We start from the raw sequence: 23,452 nt of genomic DNA, 5'->3' as shown, positions 1-23,452 counted from the left end.
AATGGTTCAAAATGCCAGGACTGCAGTACATGGGCTGTGAGGCTCAGGCCATTCCAAGACATCTTCTAGAGAAAAGAAAGAATTACAGTCCAGGAGATTTTAGCTGGCAGAAACAACAGTTGCAGACTTAGAAAAAGGTAGACTATCTCTAAGTCTAATCGGGACAATGAGCTTTTGAGAAGGGAGATTCCTCAGGCAGAACTCCTGCAGTTAGTGTTCATTTTAATCTTCCTATCCTCTCTAAATTTGTGTGAGGAGGGGCCTAAGACTGCTCACTATTTGGGAGGAGGGGGCAAGAAACAGAAGAAGAAAGTGGGTCTGGTTTGTCATTTAAATACCACAAATCAGAATCTAAGATATTAGTGGTTCATATGGAATGGGAAAAAATGATCTCTTTCTCTGAAGGCCTTCCCTGAATATCCTTTTAAGGAACCATCCTGTTCTGTACATCTGTAGGAAACTGATGATTTCCATGAAAACCTTGGAAAGAAAGCCCCTAGAAACCAAGATGTCTTTTCCCCCAGAAGAAGATGATCTCAGACTTTTGCTGAGCCTTAAAAACTCACCTTGCTAGGGTATTAGTTCCCTGTCATCAAAGGGGAAGTGGCTTCTTCACCTCTTCTTCTCCTCTGGGCTGCTCTAGAAGCTAGCTGACTAGTAGAGGAAGGAAAGAGTGCTCCAGGGCATCACCCATGATTTTGCTTAGAACATTAGAATATGCCCATCATTGAAGAACTTCTAAAAAGCAAAAGGCCCAAAGACCCTGGTTGCCAGGTCCTTGGGTACAGAAGAAAAGGCCCACCCTAGTGTGTTCCATTGGACTATCAACAAATTATGTGATAGGTAGAATGGAGGATCCATCCTCCCTTGATGGCCATATCTACTGGGCCGTCTGAGAGGTATGCCCTTCGTGGATGTCCCATACCACCAGAAGCACAGGGAAACTTTCATCAAATTAACCTTGGTCTCCTACATGCTACAGCCATCCTCAATATCTACATATAGCTCAGCCACCTCTGTATTTTTGTGCTTATCTTGGCCTTATATTTTGAAGAGCTTTCACAAGCTTATGTTAGAGATCAGTTTAATCATGCAACATAACTCCCTTATAATTCTTTCCATTGGGGAAAGCAATTTAAAAAAACCATTATCATTTTAAAAAATTAATTTTAGCCAGTTATGGTAAAGGTAGAAGTACTTAACAGGGATTTAAATTTTTCCACATGGTAGAAATGGACATGAGAGGGGTGGGAGAGGCGCAATTATGGAGCAAGAGATAGAGAGAGGATGACAAATATTATTAAAATTGGCAAATTTGTGCAACCCCAATGAACTGGAACAAGGAGCCAATATTGACTTCCCCCAGTTCAGGACATCATTCCGCTTGACTGCTTGTTCATCTTTGATTTGCTGCTTTGAGATATTGTAAATCTATATCTTCTGACACTGACTGAAGTTGACCAAGAGGAAAACATCATTCTTGTTGACTTAATTTGCTCCTGAAAATTTTTGTCGATAATCATGGAAAGTAAATGACTATTCAGTGTGATATTAGTTGTGTAAGAAAAAAATGAAAATTCAAGTAATCCTCATCGATTAGACTGAAACAGTAACTAAAATGAAAATCCATGCCTTCATTCCCATGGTAAATAGCTTCTAGGGCCTGAAGTCCTTTGTAGGGCTTCATTTTTTTGTGGTCGTGACTCTGGAGAGATTGCCCATTTCTATGGTTACGAAAATACAGTTTGCTTATATTCAAAGACACCGTTTTGCTATGACTGAGACACATTGTAGAAAATGGGGTGCCTCGACTTTGGTTGTCAGTCCTTCTGGTGCTTTGGGGGGCAGCTGTTTATGATGTCCACTGCTGAAGCAAATAGTTTTATTCACCCAAATTTGCCATCTTTCCCCATAGAGGTTTAAAACCAGTATGAATGGAATGTGTAAGCACATCTATTTTAAGAAAAGTTCTTTCAAATCATTATCCTACCATTTATTGAGTGCTTCTGCTGAGAAGTTCTACTTCAGCATAAGGAGGAACCTTCCTTTAAAATTGGGGCGGGGGGAGAATTAAAGTATACATTGTATTTCCCATAAGAATCCAATAAGTGTGAATTGAATTATTCTTGAAAGACTGACTATATCACACTGTAGCCCAAGTTATACCATTAAATAGATCATAGAGATCTGCTTCAAAGACACGAACTTAACTGGATGCTCATCCTCAGTGAGGGGCCCTGGCAGATAACATCAGCTAAAATGCTGCCCCAAATTACAAGAAATAGGAAGAGTAAAAACGTCTGAGAATAGAAACGATTCCCGTTTTCCTCCACCAGAAATGTTCTCGCAAAAAAAGTGGCTAAGAAGAGAGATGACAAGCTATTCCCACCTCCACTGTCCCCATTGTCGGATGAGCCCCTACATCGACGCATCAGTTCTGATAGCAAGAGTTCCTTCAGTCAGGAAGTTTTCATGCCTACTGCTTTTCCTGCTGCCAGTTGTTCTTTTGCCAGGCCCAGAAAGAATGAGAGCAAGACCCATTTAAACTTCAGGATATGTGTGAGTATTTGGTGGGAAGGGCAATATTCCAATTCTAAGTAGAACTCCAAGTGGGCGTGTTGGTATCTGGGGCAAGTGGTGGTGAGCATGAAGGCAGGGGGGCCACTCATGTGTGATTGAAAGATTGAGGGAGACTCAAAACAAAGGCCACGAAAATGAATGCTGTTGGACACCTGAGAGACTGGGGTATTCAAAAGAGCTAGGAATCTGGTTAGAGAAGACTAGAAGCCCAAGCCAGAATATTTTGGAGAGAAGAGACTTTACCTAGGTGACAGCAACAAGCCACTCCTTTCCACCAGTCTTACAGTGGCACCACCTCTGCCTTGTATTGATTTTGTGGAAATGGAGTTCTAAAGGAAATGATAGCATCTCTTTCCCTAGAGATATTTTAACCAAAGAGAAAGAACTTTTTGCAAGGGACAGTTTAAATTGAACTCTGTTTTAAGGCAGGAGGATTGACTTAATGGATTCTAGAGGTCTTCTAAAACCAAAATCCCTTACTGGAAACCTTTCCAATTTGGTCGGACCTGCCAGAGTTTTTAGTCTGCTCACAAAGCCTTTAAAAGACCAGGGCCACCTTCCCACTACAATGAGGCATCACAGGGCAAGATGCCGGTAGAAGCCCGGTGCCTACTGTGGCAGAGATCACCGTGACATCTGGGGTTTGTGGGCCATCCCAGCTCAATTAGTATCAGGTTGACTACAGGGTGATTAATGTGTTTGGCTACAATAATTCTCAAAGCTCTTCTCACAAATTGCAAAGAGACTGTGACTGGATTTGATAGAGAGGTTAACCTCACCTACAAAATCCTACCTACTTCCAGGTTTTGTGTTTGTTAAAGTCTAATTGCATTTTAAGCTAATAAAAAGCAATAGTGCTGAGCTTTACAAAAGGAGTTCCCAAATCTCTTGTGGATCTGATTTAGGCCTCACTTCAGAGGGTCATTTCCACTGCAGAAAAGACCATCAGGCCTCAGAGCTTTTAGGCCCTTAAATCCTATTCCTGGATTATCAGGGGTGATTCTGCCAGCAGCAGGGAGCTTTTGCCAGAGCAGCAACTGTAATAGTGTGAAGAGACAAGTATAACGTTATCCTCCATAGTCAGAGATGTTGACTGGGTAAGAACGGCTCACCTCTGCTTAGTGCTTCACTCAGAGGTTTCTTCATAATCACTCCATGAGGTAGACAGTACAAGGATCATCATCTTCACACCGCAGATGAGGATGGTGAGGCTCAGAGAGGCCAAGAAACTTGGCCAATGGCACAGCTTTGTCAGAGTGAAACCTTGAACCCATATCTTCGTACTCCAGCCCTTTTCTACTATGCCACATTGGAACAGACTCACCTATTCTAAACAGTAACAGTACTTACTAATCACCCTAGGTGGTGCAGTGACTATAATTAACATTAAAAACTTCCACTTTGGGCATCTTTGATAAGCCCTTGGAAAGTCGCGCACTGTGTATCTGTAGAATTGTTTCTTCTTGGCAGAGCCTGTTGTCAAGGCTAATTAGGTGCTTAATAAAAGCTTTTTTTATATAACAGTGATAAAAATTTTAATGCTGCTAATGTTTATAATGTCAATTCCATAATAATCTCATTTCTGTTCCTAGTGCCACAATTCTCCCAGGCACCCAAGCTTGAAGTCTGGAAGGCAGTGTGGGCACAGTTTGGTATTTTGGTTTTGTTCACTAGACAGAGAGGAAAGAGATATCTGTGCTGTTACAAATTTGCCATGCCCTTGGACAAGTCATTTAACTCTTTCCAGTGTTTTCTTTCTACATCTGTCAAATGGAGATAATGATGCCTGTCCTGCCTACTTTACAGGGCTATTATCAGTGTCAGAATGAAACCGATATAATCATCCAGTAGCATAACCAGAGGCCCTGAAAACTTTGAGGCCTGATGGTCTTTCCTGCAGTGAACTCGGGCCCACTCAGAAAGCTAAGAGAGATCTGCGAACTCCTTTGGTAGAACTCAGCACCATCACTTTGTGTTGACTTAAAAAGCGATTAGACATGAGCCATATCAGTCTCAAATCACACAGACAATATCAGAGAACTTGAGGGGGGTTTAGAAGAGGGACCTCAGCAGCCATTTGGTTCAATTCATACTAATAAAAGATGCCCTTCTACAACCCGCAGAACAGCTGGCTATCCTTCAGCCTTGGCCAAAAAACATCCAATAGTGGCTAAGACTCACCACTTCCAGAAATAGCCCCTTCCACTTTGAGAGAGAGTTGTTGGCAACTTTGGTCCTGAAAGCAAGAAAAGTGGTTTCTGCAACTGTCTACCCATGCTCCTTGGTTCTGCCCTCTTAGGCCAGACAGTACAAGTCTGATTTCTTTCTCGCATTACATCCCTTCCTACACCTGACAACAATGCTCATGAGCCTTCCCTCATTCAGGTCAAATAACCAAGGTCCTTCAACCCATCCTCAGATGGCATGGACTCAAGCCTTCCAATAATCTAATTGCTCTTCCTTTAGCAATGCCATTTTTAAACTGTTAGGTCCAGAAGTGACTGCAGTACTCCTGATGTCACTTCAGTAGCACAGAATACAGGAGCTCAACTGTCTTTTTAACCCTGGAAGGTGTGCCACATGGAATTCAATGCAACATCATGGAGTTATTTGTGGCTGTCACATTATACCCTAAACTCGTTTGATTTTCTAAATGCTTCCTCTCTACAAGGCCCTGGACTAAGCATTAGAGACTCACTAGTCCCCGAGTCCTTTCACTGACAAGCAAGAGGAGCTTGTGTTTTTGAGCTCATTTGCTCGTTCACCCCTTACTTCCTCGCTTATGTTACCCATATCCCACTGACTCAGGCCCAGAGAAGAATATGTCAGCCCACATCAGAGGCAAACAGGTTACATTTATTGGCCTACAAAGTCCCCAATGCAAATAGCTACTAGGAAGACCAGGCTCAATGCACGTTTTACTAGCCTAAATGCCTTCCTATGGAACAAAGGAACAGCAGAGGATAGACTTATCCACAGAATAATGCTAATCAGGTGTTTAGAGGTACTTCCAAAGTGGTGGAATTGAGTGAGTTTCACAAAGCTTCACAAGGCCAGGCTCTCCATCCCTCTTCACTCCCTACCCCCTGCAACCTTTCCATTCACCATTTCTGTTGAGTGACTCCCTACTGACTTTAAACCTTTGGGACATGCTGGAGAGGTATATAATTACAGAAGCTTATTGGTTGAGAATTGAGAGTCATAGGAGAGACAAACGAAGAGATCTATTAAGTTAAAAATCCCAAGAGGATCTTCATTTGAACCTTAAGACATGTTAATGGTTTTACTTAATCCTGTTTGGTCAAAGCATTCCTAAAGAGAGATTTTGCCAAACCCCTGAGTTAATGAAAGTTAATTATTCCCTTTTTTGAAAAACAGGGTGAAGATACTTACAATCGCGGCCCCAGCATTGGGCTTCTGAATAGTAATCAACTAGAGATGGCTACTTGGTCTTCGATGTCTTCAATGGCTAATGGGAGTGTAGAGACTAGAAGACCTCGGATTCATTTTGATAACATGTATGTTAGAAATATTCCAAATATCTCATCTGTCTTGGGTGGATGGGGGGAAGGTGGATACAGACTAGAAGGGAGACTTCCACATCCCTTTCCTTGTGTAAAATGTCATCATTGCAAATCAAGTCAAAGAAAACTTAACTGGAATGAGGCCCTTAGGCCAGGCTCAAGCAGATGCACCAAACAATTGTTGTCATTTCCCACACATGCTGTATGTACTCTGATTGTGCTGGTGGTACTTCAGTGTTTCCAATTAAGGAGATTTAATTCTAGGTTGCATTGTCCCATTTGGGGGCTTGTTTTCTCCAGTAGAAATGTATGCTGCAGGACCAATTAGAATTTCTGATTATTTTATTTACTTAATGCTTCTAATTGGGGTGGGGAGAGGGGGAGGACAGAATTGGTTAAAATGGGGCATTTGTATGCCTTGGATCTCCATTTTGCCCATTTATTTCTAGCTCTTTCATAATGGGAGTAGTTGTATTTGTCTGCATTTTATTGTGTGCTATATGGGGATTCAGAGCAGAGATATTTGGGCTATTTAGTCTTATAATCAAATGATGACAAAGCCATCTGAAAGAATGAAATGTGTTTGTTTAGGCCTCACAGCGCTGACTATTACATGCAGGAGGCCAAGAAGCTCAAGCACAAAGCTGATGCACTGGTAAGTTCCCAGAGATTTTTCCTGCTTTTTTCACCCTTGAACAATATATGCTTCTGAAGAAAACCCATTGGGGAACCAGCTCCACTACCAAAATTTTCCAATAGCCCACCACGAGTTCCCTCTGCTGATAAATGAGGAAAAAATGGCTTGCATATTTCCACATCCTAACTTTTAGAGGCTTGGGAAGCACTGGGTATCCTCCCTCCATGCTTCTTCCCTCCCTTCTGAGGGTTGAATAGCCTATATTATTGTTATTGTTGCTGCTGTTGTTGTTGAAGTGAAAAATCAGTTTCAGAAAAGTCCTGGAGGCTTAGGAAGAACATTTTGGACTTGTCCTATAAAATAAAAGGAGGTACCCCCAGCCCCACAGTGGGCCCCCCTTCAGATCCAGAAAAGAACTGGCATCTCAGCTGATGTTGGCGAGCTCAAGACTTTGGAAAAACAGACCCTTTCCTCCACATAAAAACTAGCAGATTTTAGCAAGAAGCTCTGGTTGTCATTAAGCTAGCGAAATTTCCTGAAATGCCTTTTTGTGGAAGGTATCCCACAGTGTGAGGATTTCAGGCTGAGAACTCGTATTAAGATAACACTGACAGCTTTCCCCTTAACAAGGCCCTTCCCCAAGATGAGCCCTTTAAGGAAAACACTCTTGGGCGTAACATTAACCTGTTGCCCTGTGCAAACTAACATTTAGCTGTCAGTGCCAGTGAGGGCTTCCATGTGCTCTGTCATGCTCCTTTCTGGAGACTCTGTAAGAGTGTCATGTTGCTCCCTGCTTCCTCCCCTTTGACTAAGCCTGACACCATTAGGAGAGGTGTTCGAGCAGAAAGAACCTGAGAAGGCAGCATACAGCATGGCGAGGCCTATAGGGAAAACTTCTCTGCCACAAGAAGCTTAACCCTGAGAAAGCTCTTAATGGCACACCAAGCCTTTGCTGTGCCACATACGAGTGCTTGGCAACCAACCACCAATTCCTAAGAACCACCCAGAGCATGTGCCTTTTGACCTGTCTGTCATTTATGTTCCTCTTTTGGTCAAATCAAGTCATACAGCTGCTGTCTGAGACTAAGATCCCACTGGTCTGAATTATATCCTCAGAATAATTATTTTATGAGCCCCCAAACTGCCATGAGGAGACAGGCAAAATCGCCAGCTCTATTCAAAATGCTGGCAGGATTGGGCACGTGACTAGAGCACACATCAAGAAGGAAGTAGAAGGCATGTGGTGGCAGCTCGCTTTCTAAGTCCTCAAATTGCTAACATGACAGAGGGAGGACCTCAGGCAGAATCAGAAGAGTCAGTGAAGTCATATGTCCTTTATGTGAGCAGATGTGACCTGGCCAGGCTAGACACCTGAGACTATGGAAAGTCCTATTTCCCCCAAAGTGAAAATGAGTGAAACCGAGAAATAATTATTAAAACTAAGCATTAGCCGCTAGCCACCCTTCTTAGTTTGGGTCTACCTACCACCAAAGCAGCTAAAACAGTCCAAAACAATATATGGGATGGCTCCAGGAAAAGAGTTCAAAAATTGGGGACAAAAGTCCCCAAAGGATGGAGCCGACATAAGGCTAGGAGCTAATGGCTTGGAGAAATTAACTTGGGAGATGAGAGGGAAATGGGGAAAAAAAGAAAAGAAAATGACAACACCACCGAAATCCCTCTCACATGGATGCCCAGGTTTTCCCAGAATAGCTTTGATTGAAAGGCTGAATTTCATGCAAATAAATATTTACCCAACAGTTTACAGAAATTAAGCTATGGTTTTCTGCAATACATAAAAGCTGAAGTACACACATTCATTTTACGACGAGAGAGCCATTGTAACAACAGATTCAGCTGGATCTGTAAACCAAATCGTTCTCCAGTGTTACTGGATCCTTTGTTATAGATAGCGACTGTGCCATTTGGAGAACCAAAACCCTTAGGGTTGCCTAGAAAATGTTTTGCTAAGAGATATACTGAGAAATTACTGAAGAATACAAAGCTCCTTATATTGGTTGTTTAACATAAAAGACCGTATTAGTGGAGAGCGTCCATCTAGCCAGCAGAAATAAAAAATGTTAAATACTCTTATAAAATCCTCAGTAGAAAATGCCATATGCAATATTCATTACACAGAAAAAGAAATTGGGATGCCCGAGTCTGTCTCGTGATGACCATTATCGGGGATAAACCCTTTTGCCGTCCAATTCTCTTGAAATCAGATAGATCAGAATGCTGTATTTGGAGCTTCTGGACACTATTGCAGGGCATCATTTTCAATGAAGGTGATGAGGTTTTTGTCAACAGCCCTACCACAACTTCACATTTTTCATGACAAATGGCACCAATCTGTTACTCCTCTCCCCGTGTCATGGAGTGGGGTGCTTGCAATGAACAGTGAATCAAAGCAGAAGGAAAAATGGACTCTCGGCTCCAATTTCTCTCACATCTGTGGCTGAGGCTCACTAAGACAGTCTAGCCTGCCTCCCCCCACCCCGGAGCTGAGGAAAGGGTGGATGGCAGGCATTTTTTTTTCAAATCTCCTTCTGCTTTTATGTCCCACAGACCGCTCCAGAAGTCAGTCCATTGATCCTTGAGGGAAATGGATACCTTTTAAAAAGCGTCTCGTTCTCTGCGTGAGCTCTCTTTTTGAAGGAGAAAAGCTAAACAGTCATTTGTCCATTTCAGGTGGAGAAGTTTGGCAAGGCTATCTATTACACTGATGCAGCCCTCTCCTTCATCGAGTGTGGCAACGCAATGGAGCGGGACCCATTGGAGGCGAAATCTCCATACACCATGTATTCCGAAACTGTGGAGCTCATCAGGTTAATGTTCTTACTGTGATCATTTTCATTATCTCATTTCAGTCATAATTAGAACCTGCTATGTTTTAAAAAATATCATTTCAACATATTAATGATTTGTCCAAGGCATCTTCATTTCTGAAGTCATCATAATTAGTTCTTGCCATTTTATTAATGTCATGGAAAATTTATAATTGATGGACATGCTTTTATAAATTAGCCCCTTTAGAGGTTATAATGTGAGTGTTATAATTTGCAATATTCATAAAATTAAAATGGAAATGTAGTGGGTGGAAATAAAGTATAGTCATTTCATCGTTTGGCAACGACACTTGTCTTTTAAAAGGTGTAGTTTTATAATTCAAAACCCCTAAAGTGGGGCTATCAGGATTTCCATTATAAACCCTGTTTCCTGTCCTGATTATAAAAAATGGTTCTGAGCTCCAAGTTGGCATTTAAGGTCACAGATGGAGAACAGACTTACTTTTTCCATTTGAGGGAGAGGAGGGTGTAAGGGGGGAAGAAGAGAGGGGAGAGATTAAACTACAAACTTTCCTGGTTTCATTTACTTTTAAAAAATGAAATTTTCCAGGCTGATGGTCTAGGTTATGGAGGAGAGGAAATTCATTTAAGCCCCACAGAGAAGAAAAAGAAAAAAAAAGGAAAAGCAGCCACTGTGATCTTTGCAGAGCATTAGTTGTTAGAGCCAGGAGGGACCCAAGCAAGTGTCCCATGTGACCGACCCCACACACACGCCCCTTGTGCTGCCCGGCATTATTCATCTAGTAAATGAGACAGCTAGGACTCGAGTCCGGATATCCTGACTCCTAAGGGCTCTTTCTAACTGCACCATGCATGCTTCAGGGGCCTCAATTGGAAAAGGGCTTGACTGAGTGAATGGTTTTTCCAATAGTCTCTCAGTTAATAGTGCTCGTGTCTTCTGCTAGCACAGTGGCACTGGGTATTTGAATATTGGATGGAAACTGAGGAGAAGGAATAGCTGCTGCAGGGTGATCTCCTTTCAGCCAGGCAGTGATCAAAAGAAAGCCAAGTCCCCAAGATAAACTTAAGAAAGCAAATTGGCTTCATCGGGGACTAACAGGCATCCACCATCCTTTCCATCTGCCATTGGTGCTCCTCCCAGTCTCACCAGGGAATCTGGGGGCCCTAGTAAAGCTCCCCTCTCCTGTCTCCTTAATTTATTTTCTCTCTGGATCTTAATAGGGAAATCACACCAGGTAAAATTCAGTCCTCACTGCCACTAGCCCCTTATGGTTCAATGGCACTTGAATGTTTCCGAGCCCTTGATGGGTGTCTGATTCAGCTGTCAGAGAAAGTGAGCAGGGGGGCAGGCACCAAGTCCTTACGGCTGAAAATGGGCACTCGAGAGGCCCAGAGTAGGAACAATGAGCACGCGGAAGCAGAATGGAAGCGCCCTAGAGTAGGTCCCATTGGGGGCCAGAGGTGGGGCTGAAGTAACTTCGGATTCCAGTGGCACTGAGCTCCCGCCTGCACTCCATTACCTCCTTGTAAATGAGAACTCATCAAAGCTTTCATATACCTTTAAACTTCCTTACGCAACACTGAACCCTATTACTTATTCTAGCACAAGTACCTGTGAAATTGCATTAAAGCTCAGTACAATGATTTTATGCGATGAATTGATTTTCAAGAGCCTCAATGCACAGAAGAGAGTGTGCTTAGTTAAAAGGGGGGAAAGGAGGGGGTGGGGAGGAGGACTCCTCAACCTTTAATCACCCGAATGGGAAACAATAACATTTTCTTAGAGGAGGAGGGAATTTTCCAAACAGGGACAACAACACGAAAGCCCTTCAAGTTAATGAGGCACAAATCTTTGGCGTGAACTTGACCTCTCCTTTAGAAATGACACTTGGGCTAGAAACTACTCGAAGAAGCATTTCAGAGCCATTAGAAGCCGGAGCCCCAGAGTTCTGGTGTCAGAGCTGGCACAGCACTTTAGCTGCTTTGTCATCCAAAGATACCGTTAATTAATACCTGCCTACCTTTTAGCCTCCTGCCCACCTGTCATCGCAATGCACGCCTCCCATGTTCCCCAAGTCGGAATTGGGAGAGGATCACTTCCCTATACTTAAAATGAGAGGGCTCCACCTAGATGATCTCCAAGGTGCCAGCCAGCTCTAAATCCATGGTCCTGTAATAGTGAAAGGCAGACCTTACCATGATAAAAAGAGCTAACATTCATATAGCACTTACTACCATGTGGCAGCCATCGTGCTAAACACTACAAATATTATCTCCTTGGATCTTCCCAACAACCCTGGGAGGCGGGTGCTTTTCAGATCACCATTTTACAGATGAGGAAACTGAGACAAGCAGCAGTTCACTGACTTGCCTACGGTCACATAGTTATTAAGTATCCAGGAGGTCACATTTGTACTCAGGTTTTCCTGACTCTACTGTACCCCCTTTGCCTGTCCATATCTGGGTAGGGGGTTTTGTGTAGAGGTGGAGTCAAGGGTGCCCTGACCTCGGGTTCTTTTGACGAGCTTCCTTTCTCCAACTCCTTGCCTCAGACAGAGTGGAAAAGTGATCTGCCTAGGGTCCCAAGGTTAGCTGTATTTAAGACAGGACTGGGCTAAGCCTGGCCCTTCCCCACTCCAAAGTGCTTCTAATTTGTAATGTATGTATGTATGGAGGAGAGTTCCTACAAGAGACCCTGAGAAAAAGTATTGACTGGTAGGTACCAGCTGGGTACAATACATTACAAAGATGAAACTATGCAGAAATGATAGAAAAGATGCCATCTGAGTAGTGTATGACCAGAAACAAAAAAGGAGGGTATATCCCAGAATGGGGGAGCGTGAACATTCTAGACCCCATTGGTGGCATCCCTTTCCCCTTCTCCCATCAGTAGAACCCAAGGAAGGTCCATCCCTAGAAGTAAGCTTATAGGAGAGCATAGCTCCGAGGTGCCTGTGAGGGGCCATGATCAGCATCACAATGGGAGACCCCTGTGGTGGAGCTCCCAGGGAGTTCGGGAAGATTCCTGTGCTTCTAATCTTTTTTTTAAAAACCCTTGTCTTCTGCCTTGGAACCAAAAGGCAGAAGAGCAATAAGGGCTAGGCAGTGGGGGTTCGGTGACTTGCCCAGGGTCTCACAACTAGGAAGGGTCTGAGGTCAGATTTGAACCCAGGACCTCCTGCCTCTAGGTCTGGCTCTCAATCCACTGAGCCACCGAGCTTCCCCCCTATTTCTAATATTTCGAAGAGGGTCATTCTGCCACCATACCCAGCCAGGGTCTGCCCTCGAGGAGCTCTGCCTGGGGGAGAGATAGAGAAAGACCAGCACGCTATCAGGTCCAACCAAACCCAGTCATTTGACATTGCTTTCTTTGTTTCCAAAGGTATGCCCTGAGACTCAAGAATTTCACCTGCTCCTCTTCTACCGAGTGGGACAAGAGGCTTGCAATTTTATGGTGAGTCACATGGAGAACATGAGAAAACAACTAGAAGTCTGAAAAAAGACTTTCAAACTGTAGAAATCCATAAGCTGCTTCTACCAGACCATTATTCTTGTTTTCTATTAAACTATTAAAGGATAACAAATGGCTGGCCTCAGCAGCTGACTAAACATTTAGCTTTCTCATTTAGACCGTTATCAAGATGGGATTTTAATCCTTCGCCCTCCCCTTCCCCATTACTCTCTTAGATTTCTCAATCTATCTAGCCTTAGAAGAAAGACTAAAAATATAGATATACATGCAGATATTGCCTTTTTTTACAGTTTATAGATTTCATTAAACACTGGAATTAACATAATCCTTTCCTAATTACTGCAGCTACCGATGCTTATCACTCCTGTACTTGAGAATGTTTAAACTAAAGAGGGACCACGCTATGAAGTATTCTAGATCTCTGATGGAATATTTTAAGGTAATCCTTATTTTGTATCTTTTGGAGAGAGCTGGTGAATGAAATGACTAATGAGATCTGACAGGCACGTTATTAAATGTCAATTTGCAAAGAACAGGATTTTTGCCAGCAAGGTTATACTGGCTGCCGAAGACATGCCTCTTTCGTTCCTGCAGGGTCCTGCCCACCTCTCCTTAGGGACCCAGTGCTACGCTTACATTTGATCTGGGTCACAGAAGAGAAAATAAAATGGTTCAGTCACCTCAATATTGTCCTGATTAACAAAAATGACCTTTGGCAGTTTCAGTGATATTTGAAAGTCATGTTTACAGTCAGAGCATGCCTTCTGTCCCTCTCTGCACTGTAGTCCCTTTGGGAAAACCAGTGAGTGTGTGGGAATAGAGACAATAACCATTAAACAGATACTAGGCCCACTGTCTCTTTTAGGCGGGAAAGAACAAGGATTGACCATAAATCCTTCCCAAAAAAGGCAACAATGACCAAGCTACTATGGAAAGCTCAGGAGAAGGGGTAGAGTCAACACCCTCACCAAAGCTACAGCACACCTTTGTGAAGGCATTGTACTTTCAGAGCCCTCTCACCTATCAGCTCTTGGGAGGTGGCAGAAGGATTATTGGCTCCATTTCACAGATGAGAAAATCGAGGCTTAGTGCCTTCCCCAAGATCTCTCAGCTCCCCATCAGAATCCAGTAATTTGCCCAAAATTCTTTGGACATAAAATTTGACAGGCTTCAGAAATGTCCATCATCTGAGCATCTATGGGCTTCAACTTAAAACCCAAAGGGTTATTGAGCAGTGCCATTTCCTGTGGCAATTCAGAGCCTCCAAGGAAAGGAAAGAGTTACCTCATTGTCTACCAGAAGCTTATAACAAATCAGAGAGGACATCATTTTCCTGGTGGCACAGGAGATTAGACCCTCAAAGTGCCCAGTGGGAAATTCCCCAGTCACCCAAGATTGCAGCCAGTAAGAAACACATTAGAAACACTGCTTGCTGCAGTTGGCAAGATAGTTGATACCAGACCCTAAGAGGGTACAAATATAATGAATCACAGCTTGTCAGGAGCTTCCATTCTGATGGGGAGATGACAAAGATCTATCTGTATATATAGACAGAACATATATATGCCAGCACAGCTACGTGGCATAGTAGGTAGAGTACTGGTCCTGGAGTTATGAAGATTCTTCTCCCCAAGTTCAAATACAACCTCAGACACTTAATAGCCATGTGGCTCTGAGCACGTCACTTAAACCGTGTCTGCCTCAGTTTTCTGCTCTGTAAAATGAGCTGGAGAAAAAAATGACAAACCACTCCAATATCTTTGCCAAGAAATCCTCAAACAGAGTCAAAAAAAGTCAGACAGGACCAAAATGACTGAATGACAAAATCCTAATGTTGACTCATTTCACCATCCCAAGGACCTGACTGGTCAAAACTTTCTTTGGGGTTTCCAATAGCTGTGCTGCTGCCAAGGTATGGGCTGCAGCCCCTGCAGTCAGTTGGCATATTCTATCTCCACAAGAGTTCCTTGCCTGGATTATGACTGGAATCAGAGGCCCTGGTCCGGGAAGTGCTGCCATTCCTAGGGTTCTTGCCCTTGTCCCCTTGTCAGTGACCACTGGTCAGTGACAGTAGGTAGTAGGTGATGCTGGGAGTGTGTGAGGGTAGGGGAGGAGTGTTGGTAAGTCCCTTCTTCACAAGGCTTGATTCCAATCTAGATATGACTGATGGAGCACCAACCCTACTCAGCAGTGGTCCTGTTTCTGTTGGCCTGAGAGTGATTCCTGGAATTCTCTCTCCTCCATAAATGCTGGTGCATATATATATAGAGGGGGGGGGGGTAGAGACAGACAGAGACATAGAGATACTTGGGTGTTTAAGTCATCACAGCAAGTAGCAATAGAGTTTCCCTTTCAAATGAAGTGAGTGGCCAAATGGCATGCCAAAGATCCTTGAGAGGGCCAGTTGAATTCCCATCTACAGGTCACCTTCCCAAAGATCCTACCTACTTCTAATGGTCTGGCCCCCTTGCAGGTGGCATCCTTCCACCTGGGAAGTTGTTTCTTCCTGCTAAAGGTGACCAGCTTCTTGCACTCACTCAGAAGAACCTTTTTTGCAAAGTAAATTTACAAGGATAATTAAGCCACTTCTTAGAAAACTGACTCTGATTTCACTGGGCCTTTTAGTAGCTCATATCTTTCATCAAGTGACTTTCATGGTCCTGATTGAGGCCCACTAATTATCCTAACCAGCTATTTTCATCAAGCACTGTGCATTGGGTGCTGACAAGCTGCATACATACATTCCAGCTCCTGCTAACGAAACAGGAGGCAGCCAGGAACGCTGTAATCAATATTAATGTACTTTAAATCACACTTCCATCTGTTTCTGAATTAATAAATTACAAAATAGATTTCCACATTTTCTCTCTATTTCTCTCTCTCTTGCTCTCTCTCTCTCTCTCTCTCTCTCTCAACAGACTTCCTCCAAGGCTGCCCAGATACCATGGGGAAACTATGGAAAGTAAGTATTTTCTAAAAACGACTCGCTTCTTCATGAAAAGGAATGATTTTCTAGGCTGAAAATACTTTGACATTTACAACTCCAGAATGAAACTTTTGTGTATCCCATAGGTCTCAGCAAAGGGCAGAACTGAAAAGTTGAAGGGTGATTTGATACCAAAGTCTTGGTCCCATTGATCTCTAAGCCAAATGAGGGTCATAAAAAGAGCTACTAATTAGGTGGCAAGTATCACCATTTCAGGGAGTTAAAGGCGAGTTAACTGCCAATACAATAATTTTTCAATAATTCTCTCAGTAATGAAAGACCAATGAAATATTCATTGATATATGGTAAGTGCTGTTTAATAAAACTAAAGACAGAATAGTGAGGAAAATGGAAAGACACTTAGTCAACCAATTATTGGAGCCATCATGACAATTTTTATTTTAATGCAAAATTACCCTGACCGAAAGTATAAAATTGTATCATATAATGATGTTTTGAGCCTCAATGAAACCATCTCACTAGTGTGGCCTTGTTAGAAGAACATCGATGTTCCAGGGCCCTTGTTCTCTGGGGAGCATCAGGATACCTGGGTCCCAGTCCTGCTTCTACAGAACACTGACTAGCCATTGATCATGGACAAAGCATTGAAGCACCCGATGACTCAGTTTCCTCCTTTATCAGGAGAGGGAGCTGGACTAGGTCTTTTTGAGATCCCTTCTGCCTCTATCCAATGATTCTTTAAGAGTATGGTTTTGAAAGATGGATATAATCTCTGACGTACTTATTAGGAAGTCGTATAGACCAATTTGGAGATGGAAAAGAGAGCAAATACTAATGGCACTAAATGACTTCAGTTAAAAGCTCTGAATTTTCCCACCTCTGGCAGCAAACAGGGATAACTCAGCAAATGAGTTTTTTTTTAAATCATTCGTTGAGTATCTCCTTCATGCAAGTCACATAGAATAGACACAACAGGGTACAGTTGCCCAACTGCTAGTCATTTTGCTATGCATTTATAAATAGTAACAAAGGGAGGGATAACTAGGAAGTTTTCGCCAAAGAGGTGGCACCAGAAGTACGTCTTGAGGGAAGACATCAGCTGCTAGGTCTTCTCAGGCATATCTCCTCAACTTCACTGTGTTTTTTTCACTTGGGTCCTCTTCTCCTCTAGCCTAGACTAGTACAGTGGCTTCTAAATTGGTCTCCCCACATCCAATATCCTCCCTTCCTTTCTATCCTCTCCAAAGCTACCAAATTGCTCTTCCTAAAACCCAGGGATTACATTGTCCTTGTGCCAGCTACAGAAGGTTCCATGGTTCCCATTGCCTCAAGGATAAATACAAACAGACCTGCTGGGTGCTTTAAGCATCTTGCAGTCTAGCTCTGTCCTAGCTTTTCAGGCTGATCAGACATTTCTCCCCATCTATGAACCAAATCGATCAATTTGTCCCATTCATGACATTCCATCTGCCACCTCAGTGCTTTTGTACCCAGGCTGCCTGCCAGGCCTAGTATGCATTCTCTCTTCATCTTTGCCTCTTGAAATCCCTAGCTCCTTTCAAGGCTTGGCTCAAGTGCCACTTCTCCTATTTTTCAGTGCCCCACCATACAGAAATCACTGTCTTTATTTTGTCTACAGCCCTGTGACCCTTCCAATACTCTTTGAGTGTAGGGGCCACATCACAGGAAGCTCTTAACAAAACACTTGTCCGTTAAATGGGCAGGAGCTATGCAAATATCCAAAGGGGAGAGATGATGTGTCTAGTTCAATGGAAAACTCTTGGTAACCCAATTTGGCTGAGAAGTTTCTAAAGGGCATTGCGGGCAGGGATGGGGAGGAGTGTGGTGATTAATGTGCAGTAAGCCTGGAGAGAGAGACAGGAGCCAGATTGTGAAGGGATTTGAATATTAAGCTAAGTAGCTTATGTTTTATCCTAGAGGTAATGGTGAGGAGCCACCTGGCTATTTGAGCAAGCAGAGTTACAATCAGACCTGTGCCTTAGCAAGACTCTTTGGAAACTGTGTGGAAGATGAGGGGAGAGACTGGAGCTGGGAGACCACTTAGGAGGTTACCACAGTAGTCTAGGCAATGGGTGATAAAGGTCGAGTCTGAATTCTGGTGTTGGCTGTGTAGGAGAGAGAAGAGAGGAGAAACTGTGAATCTAAGAAAGAGAAGTCTTAGCAAGCACCTAGGTATCAGGTTCAGGAGGATGCAGGGAAGTAAAATGATGGAAGATTTCAGGGTTGAGAAATAGACTGACTAGAATGGTGGTGGCCCACTCAACAGAAACAGAATTTTGGATTAATGGACGATAATGGGTTTTGTTTTAGACGAACTGAATTTGAGATGATTACCAGACATCTAGAAAGACTGAAAAAAGCAGTCAACAGCATGTGACTAGATACAGAAACCTGGGAGGTTTTTGTGGAGTGATGTTTTTTTAATTCATAGGCACTGAGGAGAAGTCAGAGGATGAAGACTAAGAAAAGGCTGTTCACCAGCTTGTGAAATTTGAATCTAGAAGTAGTGGCAGGAGCCCAGCTACACAGGACTAAGCCATAGGAAAGGAAAAGGGGCAGTTGAGAGGATTCTAGAAGATAACACAAGGGGCTAGCAGGGACTAGGCCAAGATTGGCAAGAATTTCGGTATGCCTTAGTATGCTTATAGAAGGTGAGGAAAGAGTCCGCAGAGACAGAGGGAGAGAGAATGCCTGAGGAGGGATTCTAGGGCAAGAAGGGAAGAGGAGATAGTAAGCGAAATAAACACAAGCAATAGTAAAAGGGAGGAAATGGGATTCCAAGGGGAAAGAAGAATAAAAAGGAGAGAAGTAACCATGAGCAGAATAATTTCAGTAAATTTGAAAAGCTTATAATGAGGCAGAAAAAAAAACAGAAAACCTATGGCATAAGACTGAGCTAAAATGAGTATAAACCACACTCATTTCAGGGGGCCACAGAAACAGTAGTAAGATATAAAATATGTGTTTGGACACAAATCATAAATGTGGAAAAGGCAAAAATACTATATATATATATTCTTTAATACAGTAAAAATAGTAATAAGGAGGACAACAAGCAACTACCATTTACATCGCAGACACTCTAAACAACTACATCCCAAACAAGGAAAAGAATAAAGGATGCTATAAGACAGTCAGCCAAGATGTGGGAGAATACAACTCAGGTGATCCTCAGAAAAGAAAATTTATACAAACAAAATAAGAAAGAATCAAAGAACTGAGTGTGAGAGAAAATGAGAAGAGAGAGAGAGACAGATAGAAAAACAGAGACAGAGAAAGACAGAGGCAGGCAAGGTGAAGGAGAAAGGTATAGCTAAGGGCCAAAATGGGGAGCTCCCTGAGGCCTGGAGTTAAGCTCATTTCCAGGTTTTGTGGTCCCAGTTTCTGGCACACACAAGGCGTTTAATCAGTGTTTGCTACAGTCAAGTAAAAATGATGCCACCTGTCCCTCATCTCTCACACAGATGTGAAAGTAAATTAAATTATGTGGAAAACACTTTAGAAGGGAAAAGTACCCTTATAAATACAAGCTCCTGTTGTCAGTAGCTTTTCACACTTTCCTATTTCAAGTATAACTGATCTTCTTTTTCTAAATACTCAGAGAAGAAACTACAGGTGCAGACATAATTTCCTCAACATCATTTCCATATTCATAATGAAGGAGAAGCTTCATTTTTTAAAAAGGCAGTAACTTATCACACTTGAATGGTTGAATTAGGGTCTTCTCTGATACTGATACACAGAGTAGATAAAAGATTCTGCTTTAGGGGTCAGAAGATAAAAATGGAGAAGCCCAGGGAAACCTGCTCTCTGAACACAAATGGAGAATGGGCAGGATCAGACAAGTAGCTCTTAAGGAATAAGAGCATTTTAAAAATTCAAAAATGAAAGAATTTAAATACATACTTGAGCTTGTCAAGTCATTTTCAAAAAAGCCTTCAAACAGTTTGGATTTGTTTTGAGAAAACAACTTCTTTATACAGAAAGCGCACTCACTTGGACAGGTCTAAGAGCTTTTGAATGAAGATGGGGTGAAAAATAATTTCTCTATGTCAACTGCAGTCTCTTTGCCTGCCAGCAAGAGCAAATTTCAGTCTTTCTAGTCATACAGGGTTGATGCCATGAAAGAGAAACTTTAGCGTCCCTTAACAATGATTCCATCCTTTTAACACCTTTCTAGTCAGGGAGATTTTCCTTAAATTGGTCCTAGAAGCTGTGTACATCAAGAAGAGCAGGCAACTGAAACTTGGCAAACACCAATGGTTAGAGAGTGGGAAAAGACAGTAACAGAGGTGTGGTTTGGGAACCCAAAGAGGTTAGTGTCATGGAAACCATAAGGGGAGAGAGAGAGAGAGGCAGGGGAAGAGAAAGAAAGCAGAAAAGAGCAACTTCACTGGCAAAATAAGGATGGGATCCAAAGTGATAAGGATTAAGAAAGACTTCATTTGTGAAATTCGAGGTGAAACAAAGGAGAGGAAATAGGCATGCTATAAGGGTTCTGTAATGTCATGGGGATTTGGTTTGGGTTGTTTTTAAAAGAGAAATACCTGTGCACATCTGGATAACAGTGTGGGAGGAGTGAGGGGAATGCTTTTCGACAGTGGGAAGAACAGCTCTGGAGATGTTGCCAACCGAGTTGCAAAGCAAAGGCCTTTAGGAATCAGTATGGAATGAGATACAGGTTAGCCATTAGCAAGGCCAAAGAAATTCATCTGAGACTGGAGGGAAGAATTCATTTGAATAAAGAAACTCATGCTTCATTTTTTTCCAGAAAGTAAGAGATGGAGTTATCCTCTTGGAGTGAAGGCCAGAAATGATGCCTTTCTCCTCTGATGCCCCCTCCCCCAGAGCCTTTTATTTCTCCTTGCCTTGCCACATTCTATCTTAGCTGAAAGTTATCTGTGTACATGTCTTTTCTCTTCTGCTAGACTTGGAAGATAGGGTCAAGATCTTACTTTTATTTGGATCTGTCATGGGGTCTACCTAAAACATTCTAGGTGCTCTGGTCAACCACAAAAGAAAGGGATCTGTAGTCCAAAAAGGTGCGGTCTAGGAACAGCCATTCTCAGGACTGTTGTAACGAATGTACAATAGATCTGTCAAAGAATCAGAGAGGCAATGGGGCCTGAATTTGGGAAAACCTAGGTTCCAGAGTCCCATCTATGACACAAGTTTGTATGGCCCTAGGCAGCAATTAACATCTCTAACCTTTAGCCAGTTCTTTAGGCTGGTAAATTCTAAAGAGGTCTCCATCTTCAGAAGTGGAGGAGTTCCCCGATTCTGACCGTATTCGTAGTTCCTGATGTGTTGGCATGAATCAGAGGAATTCCAACAAATAGAGAGTCCACTGACAACTTTTTTCTCCCCGTCATCATGGTGTTGTAACAATTTTAGATCAAGATTAGGTTATTCTTTTCATTTCACTAGAACAAATACTGAGTTCAGGTGCCCATACTCTAATGTCAATTCACAGCTTCCTGTGAAAACCCAAATGCTCCAAGTCCAATTCATTATCCAATCAATCCCGGTGCTGTGTTTGGCAGGCTTTTTCTCCTAATTAATGACATAGGGGTGGTCTATTATGTAGCAGTTGGAGGCTGCAAAAATGGAGCAAGACTGTATTGACTTTTGTCTCTGACTGCCCACACACAGCTTGGATGTAGCCAATAATACTTTGTATTATCCCATCCACAAGGAATGTAGCATTCCTATAAGAACCATGGCTTCTAGTGACTGTTACTAAGATGGCAGGAAGAATCCCACGCCATTTTATACCAGTCAAGCAGAAGCCTAATGTGGAGACAAAAATCTACGGGCATGAAGACTGAGTTATTTATTGCCATTCAATACTTTCCCCTGCAGACCAGCCTAAACCAAGGGGAGCTTGAACATGGTTTACAGAAGGGGCTCTATGTAGCCACACGCTCCTTTGACCAGGTGGGGAGCACACAGTTGCCAATCACTCTCAGATTTTCTGTACTGACATTCAGCTTTCCCATGCTTTGAGATTATATGGGGTTGTCCCCTCATTCATCCCATCACTCCTCCGCTTAGGGGGTACACATAGCCATTCTGGGAGGAAGTATTCACTGACTATGATTTGGGGGGCTTGCACAGCAGGAGATTATCAGACATGAAGTCTCCCTTGTTTCCTAATATGTAGCAACAGTTGACAGAGAGGAAATTATCAAGGTTTCTTTGTGGAATTTTCCTTTGAAAGACAAAAATAAGGAAAGAAAGAAAAGATAGAAACAGACATACTGCACTCCTAATGAGGCATTTCTTTCTCTTCTCTCACATTGGTTTCCTACATGGGTTTTCCAGTATGTTTGCTTGGGCAGACAGTTTGAAGGAAGATGTGAAGCTGAGGAATTTTCAAACCTTGATTGTGGATTCAGAAATCTGTTTTCAGAGAGAATGGCCCTGAGTGATTTTTCAGACACATGAATCTAAACCACGTGAGGAGAGAGAGCCACAGATGACCCCTACACAGTGGGCAGCCAGCAGATGATTCCTAATTGCTAGTGTTAGAATTAAAAGAAAATCTATATCAGGACATTAGTCCTACACTAAGTGAATAACTCAAAACATTCCTCTTTATTTAGACAGCATACAGATGAACTGTCAGCAATTGAAAGCAGATGTCCAGAACAGGGCTTCAAGAACCCTAGTGAGACATTCATGGGCCTACTTTGCCTTGAGTTTCTAAGACTGCTCCACGGGAGGCTTTTAAGAGTTGAACTTTGCTTATTGTGGTGACTGGATTTGTAGCAAACTGTCATTGTGGTTTCCACAAAACACTCCAATAATGGGCCATCGAGTGTTTGCTAACTGCCAATCATTGCTTCTGGTAGCAGGTAGGAAAATCATTATGGCCGTGAGAGATTTCCTTCCTGTGAAAGACTGGGATATTTGTGCCCCAAACAACAACATATTCACATTCACATACATCTTGGCATATATTTAGGGAGCATCATTTTGAGGGTCACTTAAAACCACAACCAAGTTCACCAACCTAGAGCACCGGTAGGCACTGTGGTCAAAGAAAAGGAGGGCTTCGCTTCTGAATGTTCAAAGTCTAGGGGGAAATGTGACGGGGCCAGACAAGTAGCCTTTACTCTGGGGCAAAGGTGTCAAACTCATGAGCCACAAGCAAAGCATAGTCAAAACTACAAGTGTGGCTGAACCACATTAAAATTGAATTGGGAAATGATTTATCAAATAAATCAAAAAATTACATGGATGGCATTAATTTGCTTTGTTTGGGGTCAATATGCAACCTGCAGTGATCCCTTTCTATTTGAATTTAATGCCACTGCTCTAAGGTGGCCAATTATGAGGAAATTGGCAGCATTTCTGGTCTCTTAGGGCACTGGGCTAAGCTCTTTCCAAGGCAGTAGACTCACCATGTGTTGGTGTCGAGGGCCACTGTCTACCCTACTGAAATCCCATCCTTCTTGG

The 23,452-nt window shown here is 42.7% G+C and overlaps 1 protein-coding gene across 7 annotated transcripts in view; it reads left to right on the top strand.

Annotated features, from left to right (window-relative positions):
• The window catches only part of AFF2 (ALF transcription elongation factor 2), a 528,832-nt gene that overhangs the window by 488,655 nt on the left and 16,725 nt on the right, over positions 1–23,452 (top strand). For all 7 annotated transcript variants that reach the window (XM_056809873.1, XM_007507264.3, XM_056809876.1 and 4 more), the window contains 7 exons: positions 2,337–2,559; positions 5,959–6,098; positions 6,696–6,759; positions 9,433–9,569; positions 12,934–13,005; positions 13,369–13,462; positions 15,942–15,985. In XM_056809873.1, coding sequence (XP_056665851.1) covers positions 2,337–2,559; positions 5,959–6,098; positions 6,696–6,759; positions 9,433–9,569; positions 12,934–13,005; positions 13,369–13,462; positions 15,942–15,985 — 774 coding nt within the window. The remainder of the gene's footprint in view (positions 1–2,336; positions 2,560–5,958; positions 6,099–6,695; positions 6,760–9,432; positions 9,570–12,933; positions 13,006–13,368; positions 13,463–15,941; positions 15,986–23,452) is intronic.

This window comes from Monodelphis domestica, chromosome X (genome assembly GCF_027887165.1).
Source record: "Monodelphis domestica isolate mMonDom1 chromosome X, mMonDom1.pri, whole genome shotgun sequence".
Lineage (NCBI taxonomy): Eukaryota > Metazoa > Chordata > Mammalia > Didelphimorphia > Didelphidae > Monodelphis > Monodelphis domestica.
This window is presented reverse-complemented; position numbering and strand designations above follow the sequence as displayed.